Source organism: Lethenteron reissneri, chromosome 23, assembly GCF_015708825.2.
Source record: "Lethenteron reissneri isolate LAM-NWPU_2019-01 chromosome 23, ASM1570882v1, whole genome shotgun sequence".
Classification (NCBI taxonomy): Eukaryota; Metazoa; Chordata; class Hyperoartia; order Petromyzontiformes; family Petromyzontidae; genus Lethenteron; species Lethenteron reissneri.
In genome coordinates, this window is record NC_083801.1 from 6,894,799 (window position 1) to 6,919,879 (window position 25,081).

Consider the following 25,081-nt stretch of genomic DNA (forward strand, 5'->3'; position numbering starts at 1 on the left):
CCCTGGCTCTGAGGGTTTATTGGAGACGCGAGGTTATCTACTCAGCTAGCTCTGCAACGCAGCGCAAAGCGAGGCCGAGATACACATTCATATTTAACTAATATGCTCAACCTGTCCCATGCACAAAACAAACTATTACATTCTTGATTTGAATCTTTCGTGACTGCAGGAATCCATACTCTTTGTTCTAGATTTGAAGCTTTCGTGACTGCAAGGATTCATTAAAGTCACGTAGGTAAAAAGAGCCACAAATCACAAAGCTGGATGTCAAGCGTTATTAATCAAGTAACATCCCAATTTCTGACAATCTGAAAACGGTACTGGCCAAAGGACTAAATTTCGCTGTCACCCCTAAATATATACCAGTAGAGGATGTCATTTCTCAGGTTGATGTTGCCCTCAGAGGCATAAGACACATCCATGCGGATGTAGCAAGAGCTGAAATAGCCACGATTCTTAAGAATGCTAAGAAACCCACTAGTAACATTAGCAAAAATGAACGCTCTGACTCGCGAACTTAAAAAAGAGAGATTATATAGTCATCCTCTCGGCAGACAAGGGCAATGCCATGGTCATCATGGATAAAGAATCATACAACAACAAAATCCTGGACCTACTTAATGATGGAAGTTACTCCAAAATTAAAAGCAATCCTACTAACAGCCTAACGACAAAAACCAACAAGATCATCACGAGTTCGACTTCCCTAATCGAACCAACCAAACGTCCCTCTCTAAAACCCTCGGCGGCTAGACCTCCCAGACTCTATGGTCTTCCCAAGATCCATAAAGAAGGCACCCCACTACGACCCATCGTGTCAACGATCAACTCTCCTACGTACAAACTAGCCCGTTTTCTATCAGACACTCTGCTTCCCTTCACAAGCAAGACCTCTTCGGCAGTACTCAACTCAACCCAATTAGTCTCTATGGTCAAGGACATGGTACTATCTCCTGATGATATCCTCGTCAGTTTTGATGTAGTATCTCTGTTCACCAAAGTTTCAGTGCCTGACACCCTAACAATAATTGAGGACTTGGTCCAACATGGATTGAATTCGGATGTACCTGCGCTCGTTAGGCATTGCCTCACCAACACTTATTTTACCTGGAATAGCACCTTCTACAAACAGAATGAGGGTACCCCTATGGGCTCCCCCTTGTCACCAGTGATAGCCAACATGTTCATGGAAAAGTTTGAATCAGACGCCAACCAGACATCCACCCTGCGTCCTTCCCTGTGGAAGAGGTATGTGGATGACACTTTCGTCATTTGGCCACATGGCCTCCCAGCATTGAACCACTTCTTGGACCACATCAATTCCAGACACCCATCCATCAGATTCACCATGAAAGTGGAGAAAGATGGCAAACTACCATTCTTAGATATTCTGTTTGAGAGGAGACCTGACAGATCCTTGGGACATTCTGTCTACAGGAAAGCCACCCACACAAATTCCTACTTTAAACCGGATTCTCACCACCACCCATCTCAAAAGAATTATCTCATCAAAACGCTTTACCACAGAGCTCATGGCATTTCTGATCAACACCACCTGGCCAGTGAATTAAGACATGTACATCGAGCCCTCAGGATGAACGGATACTCTGAACGCACCATCCGCCGAGCTGTTTATCCCACCATACAGAAACCGCCACTTGAAACTGTGATCAAAACTATCACGTTGCCATACATAGAAGGCGTGACCAAAAAGATCTCCAAAATTCTAAACAAACATAAGATCCAAGTCCGATTCAGTACAGTACATAAAATCCGTGATCTAATTCCATCTGTGAAGGATGTCATCCCTGACTTGCAATACCCTGGAGTCTATAAACTGAGTTGCAGCTGTGGTGACTGTTACATTGGGGAAACGAAACGTCATGTCTCTGATCGTGTCCGCGAGCACAAGTCAGATTTGAAACACGGCAAAATTGAATCTTCCGCCATTGCCGATCATTGCTACAACGCGGTGGGCTCTCATGATATTGTTTTTTCCGAGACCAAGGTGCTCTGCAAACCCTCTGGCTACCATCAAAGGTTTGTACACGAAGTCATTCAGATATACAAACACAGGCATAATTTCAACCGTGATGATGGGTACAAACTTAGTAATCATTAGAAAGATGTTATTAACCATGCAAAAAAGATTTAACTACATTATTTTTGGACCATCTTATCTGACAGGCACTATTTTACTTTACCGAATGTTAACATCCCCAGCGTTTAACAGTACTCTCTTTATTGTCAGCCAACACTGGTATAAACATGGGCATTTTCGTTCTTTTCTATCATGTGCACCAACAGGTGCTTGTGCACAGGCATGTCCACGTGCACGTGCACCCTGTGCTCTCTTTTAGCCCCGCTCCCCCCCCCCCTTTCAATACGTTATCATGTGCACCAACAGGGACTTGCGCACAAACACTTCGACGCCTACGAGCACCTCGTGCTCTCTTTTAGCCCCGCCCCCCCTCCCGATACGTTCCTTTCATTGGCTACCACATTCTGATAAGCTCCCCCCCCTCTCCTCCCCCTTAACTTGTATTTAAGAGCTTGCATCTTGAATCCCTGCCTCACTTGATGCAGCAAATCTGGCTGTGATGGTCCCACCTGATGACGGAGACTTGTGTTGCCTCCGAAACGTCGTGATTTTATTATTTTAAATTTTTATTAATTTTAATTTCATTTTTTACCTACGTGACTTTACCGAAAGAACTAAGAGTATTCATACTCTTTGGTTCTTTCGGTAAAGTCACGTAGGTATATATGACCCTTGGGCTACACCCATTTCAAACCTTTTAAAACAGTCTGCCTCAGCAGCAGACCATGCTTTCCCACGTGATGACGGACGCTTGTGTTGCGCCCGAAACGTTGTGATTTATTTTATTTTATACCTACGTGACTTTACCGAAAGAACCAAAAAAAGATTACATCTTGACTTAAAGCTATCGTGAATGCAGGAATTCATATTCTTTGAGTCTTTCGGTAAAGTCACGTACAGTGAGGGAAACATTTTATTGGGCAAATTGTAAGTCAAAATAGCTGGTGATGTCAACAAGTACTGTATTCAAACGTGATTTGATTAGGAATATTCATTCCAAGTGGCAGATCTAGTAGGGGGAATTTGGGGCTTCAAGCCTTGCAAAAGTATTAACTAAACAAAAAATCCCATGCATTGCATAATTGGTGCTCCAACATCACAAGGTTATTCACCACCATTTCCATGACTGTAATTACTATATAACCACCATCATCATCAGTGATTAATTGAATGACCAACTCCCTAAACATCACAATATCGAGCAAACGCAGTGTTTCCATGCTCAAGGTAGCGATGAGGGTCACAATCCAGTGCATAAAATTTCACATTACTATCCTGAGGGTGAGTCTTCCTCTCTCCTGCTATAACCGACTATATTTCCATTTACATTGTTTAAACCTGACCAGATTAAACCAGAACTTAAAACCCATACACCGCAGGAGAGATCGTAGTGGATGATGGCTGATAAGTATGAAGAATGTATCGCAAACACAATGCGTTTGAGCTAGAACAGGGTCAAACATTCAACAATTGTATTCACATATTAATAATTAAAAGTTCCATGAAAATATACGCAATATTATGGTTGCAATTTAAATGTTGGCAGATTTCCAAATTTTGCAAAAGTTTTGGCTAGAGCTGATAGATAGGTGCTTTGGCGGGGTGCTTCTCTAGGTAGCAATTGTCCATCTGCCCAAATATAAATCTGTGAGAATAACAGGACATGGTTCAGAAACATTAATAAAAGTTTGTAAATGCATGCTGTACCTTTGTGTGTACACATTACTACATATGATCTGTGGATGCTATATTATCAAGCCTAACATCCTACCACCACTTCATTTCATTCCTGACCCTAAAAAAGGTTCATAACTATTGTTAAAGTTCGATTTAAAGCTTTCGTGACTCCAGGGATTCATATTCTTGGTTCTGTCGGTAGAGTCATGTCGAAGGGAAAGAATAAAATAATATTCCTCATGGAAAGCAAAAGTAATGAGCCCCATTTGTGAACACACTGTAAAGTACATATTTTATTTTAATTAGATATTTGTGCTGGTTGTGCCTAACTAATCAAAGTAAATAATGTTTAATTTTATATAGCGTCGTTCATGCAAAGTGCATCTCACAACGCTAAGGAATTACAGCTGATGCCAACTATTGCCCAAGCTCTACCATCATCTGCATATTAAGATGTGCTTAGCCAATTGCGTGCTTATGTAGTACTTGAGGAAACGAGGGCACCCTAGGAAAAAACACACATTCTGAGTAGCAATCAACATGCTTCCCACTTAGCCACTTTGCAAAGGGACAACTCTTAAGTGAATGCCATCACCTGGCAATTGTGGCACATTAGGAATGGATCACTCTTTTAAGTGTGTCCTTGTGCAGCAAGGGAGTAAAGTGTGGTTCTGTGAAGGTCCTGATGTGCTGTGCAATGCATCAATGCATGTGTGTACAGCAGCATGTAATGTCTGAGTCGGGCCTGTAGGTGGCTGGCAGGGTTAATGAATAACCGCACGTGTAAACCAGCCACATGGTTAATGGCGTCTCGGAAGATTTGCTGCGTGTAACACGCGCTGTTGCATTTTACAGGTAAAGGACCCAAAGGTTGTTTTTGATCGTTATATAAATGTTCTAGATTTGTTCTAGACTTGTTTTAGATTTTAAGCTTGGCTTTGAATTGTTCGTTTGTGATATATGCAATTAGAGGCGTTTTAGCACTGTGCATTGTAAAGGGATGACGCACTGTAATTAGTTATTGTCATTGTAATTCTCTAACTCTAATACTGTTTAGTCTATAGCCATGCCCATGTACCCAGAGTATGACTACTTGCAATGCTATTGAGCATAGAACACATGTAAAGTAGTAAGCTGTACAATGGTGATATACAGTATGTATACTGTACACATACAGTACATATAATGGGTGTAAGATACCGATAGAAGTGGATGGTATAGATAGACATACAGCTTAGGATTAAAGTAATATTCGAATAGTGATGTGCAAATGTGATTGTCAAAGACAAAGATGGTTTATCAGCAGTAGAATTGGGTTTAAGAGAAAGGGTTAATGAATAACCGCACGTGTAAACCAGCCACATGGTTAATGGCGTCTCGGAAGATTTGCTGCGTGTAACACGCGCTGTTGCATTTTACAGAGTGACGGTGCTGTTCTTCCCAAGATTCATATGAACCACAATAAATAAATGTGCTTGCCCTCGATTTGGAGCACCTGCCCACGTCCTTCATCTCGAGTGTGCAACAGAATACCAATAATACATTTACTGTATTACTAAATTCTGTTGGGAGGTGGTCATTTAAGACTTTGTGGTATCATTCAGAAACGCTGCTTAATGATAACCAACGATGCCACATTTGTAAAATTACCCAGTGGAATAAAAAAAAAACCCTACATGCTCCCACTCGCGGTCCCCACCTTGCTGGGGCAGTGACCCCGAATTTCTCCTTCCCTCTAAACCCAGGGCCATAGAGTTTGGAGTTTCTGTGCCTCTTCCCCACGTCACGGTTGTTCTCTGTGCCAGGTTCATGTTTAAATACGATCAAAACAAATACAAAAATACCAACTGCTTGGAATGGACATTGCTCATAATGTGTAAAAAGTTGTACAAATGTTGCAGAAATGCATTCAGTTTCTATGAAGACACGCTACAGCGAAAATGATGTACGGTTTTGTCCAGAGCTTTGACGGACAAGTGGGCTTCAGTTTTCAAAGTGGTGAACTAAGATGGCCGTGCTCCTACCGTCGACCGAGGAGAGCACGACAGGCTCATGTTATGGAGATCCCCCCACTCTTCCACAGGATACAGACGCTCTGCCTCGGCCACAAACTCTTCCGCGACATCCAACAACAGCAGGCGATCCTACGGGCAGGTGTCCCAGACGGGTGACAGATGTAAACCCAGAGCAAGTGTCAGACTTTATGAATGTTGTATTCAGTGCCATTTTAAAGAATGTATTCTATGGTTTGTTCAAGCTTCCCCAATGCCCTGCTTCCTTTATACATTCCGATTTCAGCAAGAATAGGCCAAAGACACTTTGCAAATTGTCTTCCCTATTGCTTAAATGTTCTCCTATGAAGTGATACAAAGTCTTTAGAAAATATTATGCCAAATTCCCAGGATATACTGTCTAACTTAACTCTATCCAAATATAAAACGTCAGGATCTAGCCACAATTTACATTTCTCCCATAAACTAAAAACTAAATATCTTAATGTCTCATTAATATTTATATCAGGCACATGTCATCGAAGTGAATGACAACTACTGCTCAACGGGCAAACAATTGTAGGTCTTGGACACGTGCATAAGTCAATTAAAATTAATAAATGAAGTAAAAACTCCACACGTGATACATTTCATTGTGATAGTTCCAAGAAGAGGCATTCAGCTTCTGTTTGAGGCCAAGGTTATTGCGATATGCATTCTGGTTGCTACAGCCTATTGAGATACAGAAATATATCTGCTTATGAATATAGAAATGTTTCCCTGTGGGAGACATATCCACTCTCACATACAAACACATAACACACTTATCAAAAACCCAAAAATCCCGTGTAGCCTAAACATACTTTTGGGGCATACGCTGTTACCGGCATGGCACACGAGGGGCTGAGTGGCCATCACCACGCCCGGCCACCTTTGTCTCCCTAGTGGCTATGTTTACACATTATATCATGTACTCATTTGGGCTGAGTCGACCTAGGGGAGGCCCAGGACCGGTTCAGTTAATCGTCACTGGTGGTGGTCCATGAGCGGGAATCGAACTCGGGTGGCCGGGTTCGTAGCACAACGGGCTAGCCGCTATATTACCGCTCCCCACACATATACATACAAACAAACCGCACATAACACGTATCTATCCTAATATACTGTAAACACACATCCACTCTCAAGCAAATGCACACATGTATCATGCATGTAGAGGGTGAACTCTCCACCCAGCACCCTCTGCTGGCACTACGTATTTTAAATGCTGGCACGAGATTGAATCCGTTTAAGAATGACTACTATAATGAGCCAATAATGTCTGTTTGTGTATAACGCGGGTGACGTCACTCCACGTCGACCGGCCCCCTCATTAATAATCATGAACAGGTGACGACCTCCTCCACAAGAGGTTTTTGGGTTAGATCGCTTAAATTTGTAATGTGTTGTTAAAACCCGCCACCACCCGACACAGCCAACTAGTAAGGGTTGTCACGTAAACAGAACATGCCAATTCGTCACTAGTACAGCACACCGATGTGTTGGAGAGCCAAGCCACAACATTTACAATCTGAGTACAACGTTTCGCCAGTAATTACAACTAGCTTAATCAGGCGACAGCCAGATTTGTGGAGAAGTCTTACTGTTTCGTTCCTAATATATGAGGCAACGTACATTATGCATGTGCATTATGTGAGCCCTTTGAACTTGTCCTTCCTGTCTATTGTGTTTATTAAAAAAGCCCTACCAACGGTAATCCCTTGTCTAAAGAACACTTACTTCTTGTGCCAAGGTGACTTCTATGAACACAAGGAAGGAGCAGCAATGGGCTCTCCTTTGTCTCCTGTGATAGCGAATTTGTACATGGAAGATTTTGAAACAAAAGCAATAGCTTCAAGCACACAAACCATCTGCTTGGTTTAGATATGTCGATGACACATTGGTGGTCTGGCCACACGGCAAAGATACACTGAACGCATTTCTAAATAATTTCAATTCGCAAAACCCATCCATCCAGTTCACCATGGAAGTGGAAGCTCACAGATGTCTACCATTTATGGATATTCTGCTCGGATAGGGTGGAAATGTAAAAAAAAATTAACCCGTAAAAACAAAGTTTTTCACTATAAATCTTTTATATGCGTGGCATCGGTTTTATTTCATTATTCATTTCTGTTTTTCTTGAGTAAGAGTTTCATTTTTATCACATTGGTATTTTAAATAAATATGAAAAAAAAATTTCCTAAAAAGTGGAAAATTTTGGAAAAAGAATTTTCACGAAAATAAATTGTCACGCACAACGAGTCTGTGTGCAAAATGTCAGCTCGATTGGATCACGGGAAGTTGATTAAAACACGACCGAAAGATTTGCACGGTCGTAAGCGCGCAAGCAAGCAAGTGAACTTAATATAAAGGATTTAATAACACGCAGTCTTTACCAAAAGAAAACGCATACTGACGCCTATCTGAATGCAGTCACACTGTCACCCCACACAGAAATTTGCTCTTATCAAGACGCTCATTCATCGAGCAAAGAAAGTGTCAGATGGTGTGAGTCTGAGAAGTGAAATTCAACATGTTAAAGAAGCGCTACAAATGAACGTTTACAACAATGCACAAATCAACAGAGCATTGAATATCAAAACCAAATCAAATAACAAGAGCATTGAAACTGCCCAAGTAATTAAAACGATCAAAATACCGTACATTGCGGGAGTAACTGATAAACTAGCCAGATGTTTGGAAAAACAAAACATCCGAGTCAGATTTGGCACAGGTACATAAAATACAGAAATTAATGTCTGGTACAAAAGATGTATTACCGAAGCTATCAACCGAAGGTGTGTACAGGATTAACTGCACGTGTGGTAAATGTTATGTTGGGCAAACAGGACGAATGATCAGCACGAGACTAAAAGAACATCAGATAAACATTAAATTATCCCAAATACAACTGTCAGCAGTAGCAGAACACGCGTGCCAACAAGGGCACTCATTTGATTTTGATGTTGAATTGTTGTGCAAAACTATCTACTAACTAGATTTGAAGCTTTCGTGACTGCAAGAATCCATACTCCTGTTTGGTTCTTTCGGTAAAGTCACGTAAGTATAAAATAAAATAAATCACGACGTTTCGGGCGCAACACAAGCGTCCGTCATCAGGTGGGAAAGCATGATCTGCTGCTGAGGCAGACTATTAAAAGGTTTAAAATGGGGGTAGCCCAAGAGTCATAAATAAGTGGGCGGGGCTAGTGATGTTAATGTGAGAAATTAGCATGTAAGATCAGAGAACGGCCTCCTCGACGAGGGCATGGAAGTGGCTATGTTAATGTGAGAGATTACCATGTTCATGTGAAATCGAAGAGTGGTGCAACCCAAAGGGTGCAATCCAAAGGGCATGTGAGCATGAGAGTGCAATCCAAAGGACATGTGAGCATGAGAGTGCAATCCAAAGGCATGCGAGCGCAATGCAAAGGACATGTGAGCATGAGAGATCTAAGAGAGAGGCATAGAGAGACAGAGAGTCGGAAATAACAGCTGACATAGGTAGGTAGGACGGAAACATCACTTAACTGACTGTGCATAATGTACATTGCCTCAGTAATGCCCCCCCCCCCACCCCAAATTGTGCAAGAGCGCAGAAAGGTGGTCAACACATATACGCCTCTATATAAGGAACGAAACAGTAAGACTTCTCTACAAATCTGGCTGTCGCCTGATGAAGCTAGTTGTAATTACTGGCGAAACGTGGTCCTCAGATTGTAAATGTTGTGGATTGGCTCTCCAACACACCGTTGTGCTGTACTAGTGATGAATTGGCATGTTCTGTTTACGTGACAACCCTTACTAGTTGGCTGTGTAGGGTGGTGGCAGGTTTTAACGACACATTTATATATTTACGCGATCTAACCCAAAAACCTCTATTATGGATATTGGTCGCGAAAGCCTACGTGTTAAGGTGACGTCCTCCACATGCCCCCCCCCCCCATTAATAATCATGAGCAGGTGACGTCCTCCAAATGGACCCCCCCTCATTAATAATCATGAGCGGGTGACGTCACTCCACATGGGGGGGGCGAGGCGCCTCCTCCCCCGTCCTCGGCGTCAACTTACAACCCTCACTACAAAGGCAGAACCCTCACGTTACGCGATCTCCATAACGCTATTGAGACATCAAAGTAAAAAGGACGTCATGATGAACAAGGGAATATAACCTTAAAATGAAATAGTCTGTGTCACCGTGACCTTACAAATTTCAAACAAATGGATGCAATGAATATGACGTTGCGCTCTGCTTTTCGCTTGAATGTTTCAGATTTACGCTTGGACGGGCTATAGGCTAGTAATTATATATTCATGCATTCACTTTCCCTCTAACTTGATGACTTGGCAGCCCTGTTAAAAAAAACTGTAGCATTAAAAAAAACAGTTCTGCTAGAGTACAAACCAGACAGCACTATCAACATTTTGGTGGTGAGTGTAAGTGTTTTGCTTTTGTTATTAAAATATAGATTGGATTCAATACACACCAGCACTACAAGGTAGCGCTCTGGGGGCACATCGAGCGGGTGGAAAATAGCCGTGCGCACAGACAGATGGGTCAACATGTCCAGGGCCCTCTCTGCATTTGGTCCATCGCTCATGCTTCCTCGCGGCGTCACCGTGAGCAGCACGGTCGTCTCGCCCTCAAACCCTGCAGCACGGAGCACAATCCCACACCGGACCGGGAAGAAAACTCACGGCAATCCAGTGACGTCGCTCGTTGCAGAGGTTCACGGTTAGTTTTTAAGCGGCTGCCCAAATAAATGCTGCGGGTGTATTTACCGTAAAAAAAAACTTACTACGCGCCATAATAAAGGTTGTTTTTGGTTAGATCTGGTAAATATAAATGTGTTGTTATCCCACAACCATACGACAGAGCCAACCAGCAAGGTTCATCACGTAAACAAAACGCGCCAATTAGTTGCTAATTCAACACACCAGTGTGTTTGAAAGTAAATCACAACATTTACAATTTGAGTATGACGTTCCACTGGTGATTATAACCAGCTTGATCAGGCGATTTGCCAGAATTGTGGAGAAGTCCTCCTGCTTCGCGGTGGACTTGAACAGATCCTGTGACGTCGTTTGGGGTATGGTCAAAATTTTACAAATTTGATATATGACCTGCAAAATACTCAATTGGAATCTACACAGCATTTGGAATCATTACCCCATACCGCAACAACCTCCTGAAAAAAATATTGAGACTGAGTGAGGCTTTTCTGGGTAAAGAAGCGTGATAATAAGTATGAACATTTAACAAAAAATAGCATGGCCAAGGCTTAGCTTCTGAAAGTGGAAGTTCGTGAGCCTTCTTGGCACCGTCTTCTCGACTGAGCCGTTTCACATTACTGTTATAAGCATTGCAAGCCACTAGCGTAACCCGCGTTGGGCAGGGGGTGCCTTGCCCCGCGCCCCCCTGCTGACCAAAGCTACGAGTTGGGGCCCCCTTGACAACCACCATGAGATATACTTTCAACGGTGTAAAAGGACAAAAACTGATTTAAAACGCGGTTTAAATGTAATTTTACGCAAATTATTTCATTTACGTTCCACGACGTTTTGTGTTAATTTAATTAGAGCAGTAACTTCATACCGCAAAGAGGTACTATACGGAGATGCTGCGGTAGCTGCATTGTCCAGGCACGACAGCTCGAGGCCATGCGCGTAATGATGGGATTAGGCCAAGAGGAGCTGCGATCTATACCCGAGATGCGACCGCGCGAGACAAATCAAATACCGGTGGTGACCCACCTCACCGATTGCCGCACCCCCTGAGCTGATTATAATAAGTAGCAAACACCGTAGCCATTTGAATATACAGCTATCCTGGTGCTTTTCTGGCAATGTAATGAGAAATGCATGCAAAACACATGCGGTATCGCATGTCCGCAACGCTGCGCCTTCGGAGGCAGGGTTGGTGCTTGGTGGATCGCGCAGTTTTCCTCGCGAGCTGAGAATCCACCCTAAGTTGGCCACGCGGTGGCCATGAGATGGCAGTGCAGCAAATGTAATGAACACACCTATGTGTGTTAACTTGTTATTCAGTGGTATACCCTCCACACATGTGCGATTTCTCTTTGTTACTGTACTGCAGTTTCTTGCTCCACGCAGACCACTCCTTAATAAGGGGATGGCCAAACATCGAAAAGTAGGACGCTTCTGAAATTGGCTTCAGGTATTCCTGGATAAAGATGAGATTGCATTGTCACTACTGCGGTAATGTGATTATTATTTTACTATTCCGTACTTTCCGTTCGTTCATATGCGATTAAATTAAGGCACTAAGAGAAGTTATCATACATCAGTGAACCCACATTGATGGAAAATAATCACATTGTGCTGGGGAAATGACCGTGTAAGAAAACCAAAGAACTACTCACCAAAGTATATGGCATAACTTCTGCTGTGCAGGTGAGTACTTGCCAATCTACCATTGCTTTAAGAAGCCCTCAACACCTTGGCAAGATCAAGTTGGCCAAATCCATTCTTCTTATTTTGTGTGTAATTAACTGAAAGTTATTGGCGCTACCTTATATACTGCAGCCACGATACAATTCTGTAATCAGTAGTAACGTATGTTATCACTGGATATTCGATGTTTTGTTTGATCAAGCATACCATTTGTGGAAGTACGTGCTTTTAAAACCACGACTTCAGGTGCTAAAATGATGGATTTGAACATCTGATTAAACCATTGTATTACGATAGTAATGTCTCTCTACAGAGTGGTCCAGATGGCTTGTGACCCACAATGAATTGTCCCCGAACATTTTTTTTTCCATTTGCTTATTCATTTGAATACATTTGCTCAAGTGGACCCGGCAACGTTGTCAAATTTATCATAGGACATGGCATCGAATCATCCTGTGCAAATAAAATGCCGGCTCTCATACAAACTTACTGGACCCTTAATAAGGACATTGCTAACATTTAGAAATGTAGGGGGGCACGGGGCGGGCTAAGCCCCCCCCCAAAAAAAACAACTGGGCACCTTTATTAATTTATTTTCAGTAGTTTACAAATAAAGATAATAAATAAATAAATACATTAATTGCGTGCACCCACGATTCCTACCTAATGTGAGGGTCAACCGAACCCCTGCCGCCCCCCACCCCCAAATATAGAAGTCAAACTGCGCCTATGTATTAACAACAATTATGATATTTAATACGGTTATTACACGTTTAAAAAAATATTACACTGCATAACAGAACCGTTGGTATACAAACATATAAAGATTTTAAAAAATGTAATGGGGGTCACAAGACATCTGGCACTGGTCTTTTTATAGGACAGCCACATAGTGGCGCTGATTTACAATAAACAAGGTGGTCCAGATGTCTTGGGACTCCTATTTAATTCTATAAAACGTAATATTAAAAACGGTTTATTTTAAACATAAATTATTACGCAAACGAAAAACATTTTAGGGGTCAATCAATTTGGGGTCACAAGACATCTGGCCCACCCTATACATTGCATCAACGGTATTTTGCCAATGATATTGCAAAGCTTCAGCCTGCCAAACTAGTACCACCGGTACAACACGAATGCAATAATGAATCTATTATAAAGAAGCAATATCATTCTGAGGTTGTGACAATTAAAGGGCAATAACCTAATTTGGACAGAATCATCTTCCATCGCCACTGAACTTCTTTGTGAGTCTCGTCGTCTGGCTCTTTTCCATATTGAAGCATCTGCCACGCCTGCAATACACAAAGCAAAGCGCGTGACGAGTCCGCAAAGCTGCAGTGAAAGACGACGCATCAATTTACTTATGTTTTATGATTGACTGGTATATTTCATTGTCCCTGTGCCTTTAATCTTTATGCATTTTTTTAATGAATCAGTTAGACTAGCATTGAACATTCAAATTAAATCCTGAAAAAAAGAAAATGCTGAATCATACATCACCCCTGCAAGGTGATACAAAAGGTGAAAAATCACAATTTGATTTTCCTAAAGGACGGACTAAGCTGCCATAAAAATGTGGAGTGTCCACAAATGGCTGCGTCAGTTTAACACGTCGGCTTTCGCGACTGTGTGAATGATGGATATGAGCACTGCCCCAATGCCGATGGATTAAATTTGCATGATCGAATGTTGGGTCATGTCTGCATAGACCAAATTATTTTGACACAATCTTTAAGCAGCAGGTGTGTAATAAAAGGACTCAGACACTTCTCTCTGACTCCGTGTCCTTTATTTGGGGTTCGCGTTCTCCTTCCCACACGGCACTCCTCCTGAGACTCTCCCCCTGGCAGCCCCACATCTGCCTTCGCTCCCGTAGCCTTCCACGCTCCTGCAGCTCCGCTGCAGGCTCTTGGTGCAGCCCTCCGGCTGCCCCCACAGCAGCTCCATCGCTGCTCCCTGTTCCTCCGTGCGTGGCGATCTCGCCACCTCCCAACGTCAGCCCTTCGTGGCCTCTATGGCTATCTCGCCATTTCCTACCTCAGCCCTTCGTGGCCTCTGTGGCTATCTCGCCACTTCCTACCTCAGCCCTTCGTGGCCTCTGTGGCTATCCCGCCACTTCCTACCTCAGCCCTTCGTGGCCTCTGTGGCTATCTCGCCATCTCCAACCTCAATCCTCCACTCTCTCTTCCACCCCGCTGGCTGGCGCCGTCATGAGCCCCTCAGCCACCAGGCTGAGGCACAGCGACCACCCAACGTGTTCACCACCCTTCACTCCCCCGACTGACCCAGATAGCTTCCTGTCTCCCCGCTATAACTTCTCCCCCACGTCACCCTGACTCCTCCCTCTCGGATCGTCATATCCGCCCCGCCCATTTACGCCCGCATTACAGGTGTATGAAAGTGTGTTGTTCGGAAAAATGGAAGGAACCGGAAATACACGAAGACCCAATCGAGAAAAGCTTGACGACATAAGAGATTGATGCTTAAAAGACGTGGCACTACTTGGGGGCCGTCCATAAATGACGTCACACGATTTTGGACAATTTTTAACTCCCCCTCCTCCCCTCGTCACACGGCGTCACAAAAAGTCAGACCCCCCCTCAAATATGAGGTCACAAAGCTCTGCCCCCCCCCCCCCAAATAAAACATGCTTCAAATCGCTTTAAACTATTGTCATTGTAGTGCGTATGTAATGTGCTGCTGCACTCTGATGTTGTAGGAAAAAACATTTATCAAAAAGTCTATTTAATTACATAGAACGTGTTGTCTATATTTAAAGTTGCGCATTTTGATGTGACGTCATATTTCTCAAACCCCCCCTCCGCCCCTCGTCACACATCGTCACAAATGTCTAACCCCCCCCCCCCCCAGGTGCGTGACGTCATTTATGGACGGCCCCTTGAGAATATTGGCACAAGACAGAGGAAAGTGGAAACAAATTACGAGATGTACAGTGGACACCTTGGGGGTTACCTGCCCATAGATCGTGATGATCACGGTCCTCTGGTGGTACACGGTGGTGATGTTCCAGGGGGTTACGTGAAGTGATTTATAAACTTGTGAATTCATGTGATACGTGAGAAGCATTGGTGAATAATCATACATGAATCTGCCGATGCAAATGATGTCATGCATGCTCATGCATGCACAGAGCGTTCGTTGAAAAATGTTATACGCTTGCAGTTACTAGCGAGTTAGGATACCTTACACAATGGACAATTGGTTAAAATATTGCTATTAATTTATTCATACATTTAATTCTCAGAACCATGTTGGGTCAGGTAAGGCGGATAACTCTGTTGAAACAAATTTTTTACGAGAGGGGTAGCAGTAGCCAAAACAGGTTGAGAACCACTGGTGATGATGATGAATGAAATAAAATTGATCATCGATTATCCGGGGTCCAACATTATCCGGCGATCGTCAAACACGTGGTTGTGATTAAACAAGTGCGTCGTACTACGTACATCAACCCATGCTGCGTCTTCGAGATTAGTGGTAAGAACGGTATAGTAAATTCTGTAACTTTTTACAGTATGATATGTTTGCCTTTGTACGTTTATTCATGGAAATTTCATATTGCAAGCACGTTTAAAAGAGAGAAAAAAAACAACACCTAAACCATAATGTTAAGCAATAATGTGCAAAAAATCTATTTCAAATTATGTGATTGATAATTATCCGGCGTTTTTTAAAATCGGGCGCCTCTTCCCCTCCCGAAGCCCGAAGCCGCCGGATTAATCGATGATCGACTGTGACCACGAGGAGGCGCGTGTACATACAAGCTCGAGGTTCGTGTTCTCGAGGAGCGCTCCGTCCGAATCCGCCGTCTCGTCGTCCCCTCTGTCGCCGAGCAGAGGCAGCGTCTCCGAGCCAGACGCGGCGCTCGAGCAACTGCTCAGATTCTCCGTCTGCTCAAATGATGTGTCCATCGCACGGTCGTAGTATACGCCCGCCTGGGACCTGCATGCATGGGGAAGGGGCAGCAACAAGGAGGACCATTTTTTTTCGAGAGCCGCAATGCGATGTGAATACGAGACGGTGGTCAAATAACATCACGAAACAGCCCGAAATGAGCCGCATGCACATGGTGAACTGGACTTCCATGGTGAACTGGACTTCCATAGTAAATTGGACTTCCATGGTGAACTGCACTTCCATAGTAAACTGGACTTTCATGGTGAACTGGACTTCCATAGTAAACTGGACTTCCATGGTGAACTGGACTTCCATGGTGAACTGGACTTCCTTGGTAAACTGGACTTCCATGGTGAACTGGACTTCCATGGTGAACTGGACTTCCACAGTAAACTGGACTTCCATGGTGAACTGGACTTCCATAGCAAACTGGACTTCCATGGTGAACTGCACTTCCATAGTAAACTGGACTTTCATGGTGAACTGCACTTCCATAGTAAACTGGACTTCCATGGTGAACTGGACTTCCATGGTGAACTGGACTTCCACAGTAAACTGGACTTCCATGGTGAACTGGACTTCCATGATGAACTGGACTTCCATGGTAAACTGGACTTCCATGGTAAACTGGACTTCCATGGTCAGGGGTTGGCAACCAAAATAACAAGAAGAGCCATTTTCGAATTTCCAAGAGGCGCATGCGGCTCCGGAGCTGCAGGTTGACGACCCCTGGGCAAGGGCAAGATGAGTAAATTCAAAGTTAAACCGTTTCGTTTGAGTCCCATGCTGCTACAAGAGAACAAGTATTCAGTTAAAGCATTGGACTATAAAATAGCGTATTAACTAGAGCTGGTTGTGTATGTAGAACTTCTTTCGCACCATACATAGCCAAATTCCCTATTGGAGGTGCGGGGAAAGGACAACGAACTAAACACAAAAATTAGTTCGAAAGCAATGACTGTTCAATCGAGATTTACAAGAGCATAGCTCCAGTAGCTTCCTAATAAGTATCGGAATGCAGACCGTTCCAGATGGCCACACGATCGCATCCGAAAGCGCGCGATGCGGTATTAATTGTAACTCGAGCTGGTTGTGTGTAGTATTTATGTTTGTCAGGACTACGAGGCGGGTGTCCTTTACCCCACCACATGCTGCTAATCGACTGTGCGTGTACCGTGCTCTAGAGACAGGAGTATTTAAAAAAAATTCCCCATTTTTTTCCAATTAACCTCCCCAGGAGATGGAGTGGAACCGGTGACCTCTGGCTTAAAAGTGCTGCGTGAGAACCATTACACTACGGCAGTTGAATATTTGTGCCTCATGGAATAAAATTCTCATTGTTGTCATTTATTTCTTTTCAAGTTGTCTTTCATTGTCAATGTAAAGTTAACATTTGCTAAGTGTGTACAGTCGATTCTGAGCAGGGTGATAGCTCTAGACGTTTAACGGAAGGCAGATAAAGAAACCCCGATACTGTACATAATGGCACTACTGCAGTCAACCTGCGAACACCACTCTCATAAAACGGTTAAATCCATGCAATAAACACAATTGTTAAGTGAACCTGTGTCACCTCAACTATGAGGTCTTCAGCCTGGATGTTGAAAATACCTTTCGTGTTTGCCATGATGTTAAATGTATTCGCTCGTCAAAGTGTTCCATTACATGGAGTATCCACGTTCTTAATGGTCAATGGTTTTCTTAGTCAAAATGTGCACGGCACTTTGGTGAAGTTCAATCTGGATTCGATATGACATGGCACAACAAAAATTGCCTCTGGGGTGTTACAGTTTTTGTTTGCGTCTCACGCGGCTACAGACAAGAAAGCACTATTCGGTCAGAGCATTGGGCTCTAAACGTATTCAGGAACAAACTCGGCATTCAATAAATCCATCCGAGGACATTTCATTAGGTCTAGATTTAATACACAAGCAGAAAGTTATCCTCGGGCTCAAGTTTCTTGACAAACCAGTGATGTTGGTAAATACAAAATTAAGCTTGCGGCATAATAACACCGTACAAGTAGTAGAATTATGCTAACACACATGGACCAAGTGTTAATGTGTGTTGCGCTATAATATATACCCAGTTTCAGCAGAATTGTAGTTACAAAATACGTGGTATTGTGTGAACAATAGACATGTAACAATTCACCAAAGCAATTATTAAATTGTCGTGAATTGCCATGACTCGTCACAACTCGACTAACTAATATATTACTTTAGCCTAATGTTTCGAGTCGTACTCACTTTCATGTTTTAAACTGTTTAATACATGATGTTTTATACAGTTTGGCTTTCACACCATTCGCCTTCATGTAACATCATGCCGCTTGCGTCTATAATCAATCGTCACACACACAAAATTATATTTGACTATTTCTATCGTGAGCTCGGGTAAATGTCAAACACGAGTGGGTCATGCTTTACAATCCACGGGACCCTGCCTCGCTCTGCACGGGGGTTGCGTTCTGAGCGAATCCGTGCAGAGTAAATCGAGGTGTACAGAGTACAAGGGGCACTGTGTTCCAGACCCCTTCGGCTGCCCCAGACACAGTATTCTCACTCCTACCTTCTCACTAACGCACATACAAAACTCAAAAACAAGGAATGAAATACAGTACTGTATAACGATGCAATATAAAACTGTGCATGAGTACTCTCACCAATACAGGCTGCTAGTTCGTCAGAAACACCAAAGTGACGGTGTCGGGTAAGTGCGGTTTACGGCATCCGCACACTTAATCCTAGGATGTTACTGAATTGCACTGCGATACCCACAGTACGGAGTGCAAGTTCAGCAGAGGAGCAGACGGGGAAATAATGCCACGTGCTCCCTAAATCAATGATGGACCACGAAGGGCTGCCTCGCTTCTCTTTCGTGTATCCCTAAAAGTTTTTAGTTTACCTTTTGCTTGCGTCGATCTCACTTAAATATAAAAAATAGACAATGTACGTCGAACTTCTTTCGCACCGTACGTAGCCAATCGTGCTAATCGGAGGTACTCGGGAAAGGACAACAAACTAAACACAAAAAGCGGTTCTAAAGAAATTCGTTTTCAATGGCTAGGGCAGACAATGGAGACTTCAAATCTTGTTCGGGCATCGTTTTTTCGTAAACCGAAACGTTACTGAGATGAACGAGGGAGAAGCGAGGCAGCCAGCTCTTCCGCGGCCCTTTGTTGCGTACGTGGGGGAGGGAGCAAGGTGGCATTGTTTCCCGAACTCGACGGCTCCTCGACCACAGCCGTTCAACCCGCGGTTGTGCAGAATCCCACGTGCAGCGAGATGGAGCCGTGGGGGGGGGGGGGGGGGATCCAGACGCGCGGAGTCTGGGAACAGCCCCGGTGCGTGCGCGCCCTGCCCACCACCACGCCACCTTCCTCGCAACCTCCACTCCGAGATCCGTGCAGATTTCTAAGCGCACCCCGTGGTGCTTTCTGAATGTTTTTGAAGTGGAAAATAAAACACCGCGCAATCTGCGAATGCGTGCAGTAAGAACCCATTCGGAGTTAGGCAGGGCGGTTTCTTCATTAGGGCGAATGGGCGACGCACCCCCAATCTCATTCAACCACAGAGTTACGCGAGCCGTTACTGTGCCTCTGGATATAGTCCAATCAGCGTCATGTCACGTTCTGTGGAGTACCGCCTCTTTTTGGGCGATTTCACTCCGGCTGAGAATCGCCCCGAGTGGTCCCATAGACTTACACTCAAAGATGATTTTTTTCGAACGGCGGGCGCTGAAATGCATTCTCTATGGCTTCCGGGAGGGCTCGCACTAACGTGCTTACGTCATCATACGTAAGCACGTTTCAGTCAACAATATTATTTGTCGCCACCTAGTGGAATCTTTAATAAAAGAAACTGAGTGGGTTGTAATAATAGTGAGTATAGAAACAAACAAGATGTATTGTAAGAGTCACTTTATTTTTCATTAATATTAAAGAAGTGAAGTTGCCTTTACATGCTTAAGCTGTTAATTTATCCATTGCATGGGTGGACCTTATCCTTATCAATCATCCAGACATTTGCCCCCCCTGAGAGATTTTGCAGTAGCCGCCACTGGAGTTAAGGTCCAGGTCTATTAAAAAGCAAAATGTGGTCTCAGATGTGCAGCGACACGGAGAAAAGGGGAACAGTTGTCCTCGCAACTATTGCACGTGTAAAGGGCGAGCAATAATATGTGCACCCCCCCCCCCCAAATAAAACATTATTGACAGCCCCCTTAGCTATGTATGTTGAACTTTCTTCGCACCGTACGTAGCCAACCCCGCTAATCGGAGGTGCAGGAGGACAACAATCTAAACACGGCCACTTGACATGGACCCCTATGGAGATTTCCCTAATTATTCCCAAGCACCTAATAAACACCGATGTGTGTTTGTGGAGACCTGGATTATACATTTGCGGGTACCAAACCTGGGAATATATATTTTATTTTATTCTTTCCCTTCTATGTGACTTTACTGAAAGAACCAAGAATATGAATCCCTGCAGTCACGAAAGCTTTAAATCAAAATGTAAACCTGGGAATGTGAAAAAGATTGCGATATGTTACGTACGCAAACTGCCTAACTGTCGTAACTCTTGCAATTTCAAAGCAAAACATAACAAATACACTTGTGAAAGGAATCTTAAAGGCATCGTTGTTTTCGTGTTGATATTTTAAGAATGCATATGCCCGAGGGTTGGATGAGCTATATGTGAACTCTCTGGAGGCATGGCATGCACTTTAACGTGCCACACAATTGGGGAGATTATAATTATACGAGCTTGTTTGCCCGTCCAAGGACGGGTGTATATTGCAGTAAATCTGAAATATTCAAGAGAAAAATTGTTCAGCTCATTATTATTAATGAGGGTGGGCCCCATGTGGAGTGACGGCACCCGCTAATGGTTATTGGGGAGGGGTGCGGCATATAAAGTGACGTCACCCCCTCGTGGTTATTGTGGAGGGGTGCAGCATGTGAAGTGCGCGACCTTGTGCTTTAGTGTAAATTTCCACGCGGGCATGAATATTAATGAGAGGAGGGTGGGCCTCATGTGGAGTGACGTCACGCGATCGGTGGGCCTCATGTGGAGTGACGTCACGCGCGGGACGGACAGACATTTCTGATGATTATAGTAGGTAATGTCACAAGTGCACTGCATGTGACTTTTAAATCCGCTTGCTGAATACTGTATGCTGATAATGAACAACTGATAAGCATGTGCTTGCACTGTTACTACTATTATACTGTTGCTTAGGTGACCAAGAGCACTGAGTTTCATGCCCTTTTATCAGATAACTGTCAAAAATGTGTTCTATATGCGAGGTTGATGTAGATTATTAAAAAATGTTTTTTTTTTATAATCGGTGACAAGGTTTATAAAAGATCATTGTAATTGCACCTCTTTGGAATCTGATCTATGCTGGGATTTATAGATCCTCGTGTCTCAGTGGCACTGACTGAGCACAGCGCTGAGCTGCATGAGCCACCGAGAGTGGAAGAACCACTCGGCCTCTTGCATGGCTTCTGGTTGCTTTGCTCACATGCTTATTTCAAACTAAGCAGATCTAATGAACGCTACAACCAGGCAGAGAAAGCCAGTTTTACAGATTCCAAAGAACACAGGATGAGATGTTACTATCCTTTGTGCAAGCACTTCCAAGAGTTCATGAACAGTGAGCCTGGTGAAATTTGGGGAGCGCATCGTCAGTAGTGACCCTTTGGTTCCTAGGGTGTTTCGGCCTTTCATACTATACACCCTCCCCAAAGGCGGCCAGCGACAGGGTGATCAATCCTACGCTTGCGTCCCATTCCCAATTAGTCATAGGAGTTGCCTTGTTGTTGGTAGCCAACATCCCATGGGACTATGCATGGCAGGGGCGTCCTCCTCCCTGAGTCAAGCATTGTTGACTGCATACCTCCTGGCCCTCTCACTTTGGGGCCCAGCTGGGGTCTTTCCTCTTCATCCAGAGCCACTGACTGCTGCCTTCTGCCGCCTCCGATACAGCTTTAATTGCCGAACGCTGGCTCTGGCCCTTAATTCCCAGGTCTCTAAGCAGTCTGGTTGTAGATGTTGCCACAAAACCTCTGCAGCCCACCTCCACTGGTCGGACTTCTGTGTTCCAGCCATGATGCCGTGCTTCGGCAGCTAGATCGGCATAGCGCAGATGTTTTCGCTCATAAGCCTCATCTACTGAGTCCTCCCAGGGTACTGTGAGCTCAATGATGAAGACCTTCTTGAGCGAACGGGACCAGAGCACCACGTCAGGTCTTAGGGTGGTGGTTGCGATCTCCGGAGGAAACACAAGTTGCCGGCCAATGTCAGCTAACATTTTCCAGTCGCGGGCCAAGCGCAGCTGGTCTCGCTCTATTGGTGTAGAGCCGCTCTTCGGTGGTTTAGCCCCTTCGCGGACAAAGGTCGTCCGTAAGGGGTGTGATGCTGCTGGGGGTGGAAGAACCACTCGGCCTCTTGCATGGCTTCTGGTTGCTTTGCTCACATGCTTATTTCAAACTAAGCGGATCTAATGAACGCTACAACCAGGCAGAGAAAGCCAGTTTTACAGAAGCTCAGTGCTACTGTACAATGGCAAGTGCAATCTATCAGAGCCATGCCTCTCCTCCACCATTTCTCATTAAAAGCCATATAATTACGGTCACATACGTTGCATTTTTAGATTAAAAAAGCTTCTCGCAAAGCACAAAGCTCTCCCTTGTTTTTTACAAGAGCCTCCGCGAGCACTAGCGCAGAAACTGGTTGGCGGAATGCAGACTGTGTCAAAAGTAGAGCATCAAAAATGTGAGTCAGGCTGCGCAGAAAATGCGTGACTGGGTCACATGAAAACACTTAAAAGCCTTCATATGCCTCACCACTCTCATGAGCTGCCATCTATAAACCACAACCCAACAAAACGAAGTATCATAATTCACGGCAATAATTAAGTAACCCACAATAGCAGCGACAAGCTGGCTACATAAACGTAATTCGTAGAGGTATGCAATGCAAATTCAAAGCTGAAAATGTGTTCCGAATTAATATAAGTAGAAACCAACTAAATAAAATTAAGTGAACAAATGTGTAGAATTACAGTTTTCCCCATACATTTGTTGTCTGATGGAAATATTTGGAGCAGTGTTTCCCAATCAAAAAGCCATCGACAACGATTACCCTACTTTTTCTATGGCTGTGCTTCTTATACAGCAAAGAGTTGTCCAATGACCAGTGAAAAATTAGTATTTGCAACAGTTCCTAAGATCACTTCCCACAGTATTGGACAGAACCACATGTAGGGAACCACAGGTAGATAGCCGATTGAAGGGTCGCGCTCATTGCAACAGGTATTCATCTGACATCTCGATTCGGAGAGGTTTTCATATTTGTCATACACTAAATGCATCTGCATGTAATTCGTTATAACCGCGAACAGTTACAGTATATTTATCATCCGTCAAAAAACACTCGTCAAAACTTTTCATAACTGTTACATTCTATGTACTCGATTACTTTTATGAAATGACAGTAAAATTATACTTTTTATTTTACTGCCGAATCAGGAAAGACATGTGATAGGCGTCGTTTACAACTTTCACGATTGAGAAGTGAATTGTAATTGTTCCACAAGCTAAAATAAAGCTGACAATAGCTATGCAAGCACACGGAGTATAATGTATGTCTACAATGTGCAGAGTAAAATCTATAGTATGTGTGCACACGTGTACACACGGGTTCTCTCCGCACGTTGCACAACACGGCTGTTAACATTCAACACGATATCCAAGCAATGCCGTACATTCATTAGAACATGCCCTCTCATTTAAGCACAACCACGGGTTAACAATACAAATCCGGCAAAAAGCAGAAATTGTTCACCGAATGAGCGACTTCTTCTCGCTGGTCTCCAGGTCTCCTAAACGTGCAGAGCTCGGAAAGCAGCAGGGACAGCAAATGGAGCCCACCCAGGCCATCATCGTTCATTCTGTCCTCTCCCTTGCCTCACAACACTCCAAACCAGCCGCTTAATCTGTCTGTAATCTCTATGCAAACCTCATTAACCCCCCCCCCCCCCCCCTGAGCTGATGGTTATTTCTGAAGTCTCTTACCACATGATGGGTTCCCTTTCATCTCGGTCGTTGTGCATTTTGGGACAGAAGCAGAAGGCACGCCAGATCGAGTGCGGCTGCTCCTGCATGGTTCTCGAGGCCCAAAATAGGGGCCAGCACTGAGCAGCGATTTGTTAGAAACTAAAAAACAACCCATTGTATGTAATTATGCACGGTGTTATCCAATGAAGTTACACTATATGGCTTGCATGCATCCACACAGCATCTACAATCGCAAGCCCCAACCATCCAAGGGCTTTAATTGTTGCAAATACGTCACTATATATCATATTCACAACCCATACAACTAACAAAAATACATGCAAGTACAAGCTAAAACAACCGAATATAACAAGCCAATACTAAAAAATACAGGGAGCTTGTAGCGCTAGTGTTCTTTTTAAATTAACATGTCAATTATAAGGTCAATGACGTCGCAATTTTATAACTTAAAATATCCGAAGACCCTATCGAGTAGCATGCAGCAGATTCAGTAATTGCTTTCATAGCTTTTAAGACATCCATCTTCATAGAGTATGCTTCCGCGCGATTATATTAGTGTTTATGTAGTGGTGATACGTGCTGGCAGGGAGGATCATGAGACAGCGCGGGGTGGGTGGCTACATCACGGTCCGCAGGCGGGTGCCCACATCGCGGTCCGCATAGGCCCCGCCCCCTGGAGCGGAGGGCTATGTAAGGCGATGCGCGGAGGCACTCGGGGAGTTGGTAACCGGCAAAGACAGAAGATGGAGGAAGAGATAGGCCCTGGGACCCCTAGCCCCGCTGCCCTTGTAAGGGCTGGGGCTCTGTGAGGCTCAGAGGCGAGGCCTTGGGATTCACGGCCCG

General features: G+C 44.0%; 1 protein-coding gene across 1 annotated transcript; it reads right to left on the minus strand.

Moving 5' to 3' along the window:
• Positions 1 to 4,969: 4,969 nt before the first annotated feature.
• LOC133345761 (melanoregulin-like) lies at positions 4,970 to 24,431 on the minus strand. Its single transcript, XM_061556727.1, has 5 exons — positions 24,236 to 24,431; positions 16,014 to 16,194; positions 13,433 to 13,523; positions 10,299 to 10,462; positions 4,970 to 5,922 (listed from the first exon to the last, which is right to left on the minus strand). The coding sequence occupies exons 1-5, from the start codon at positions 24,322 to 24,324 to the stop codon at positions 5,782 to 5,784; spliced, it is 666 nt and encodes a 221-aa protein (XP_061412711.1). The 5' UTR covers positions 24,325 to 24,431; the 3' UTR covers positions 4,970 to 5,781.
• Positions 24,432 to 25,081: the final 650 nt, after the last annotated feature.

What these genes read in the sequence shown, in the direction of transcription:
- LOC133345761 (XM_061556727.1), bottom strand. Translation starts at nt 24,324, where the DNA reads ATGCAGGAGCAGCCGCACTCGATCTGGCGTGCCTTCTGCTTCTGTCCC. An exon ending in AGAACACGAACCTCGAGCTT is followed by an intron (nt 13,524 to 16,013) that starts GTATGTACACGC and finishes TGTGTATTGCAG; the next exon opens with GCGTGGCAGATGCTTCAATA. An exon ending in AGCGCTACCTTGTAGTGCTG is followed by an intron (nt 5,923 to 10,298) that starts GTGTGTATTGAA and finishes ACCTGCCCGTAG; the next exon opens with GATCGCCTGCTGTTGTTGGA.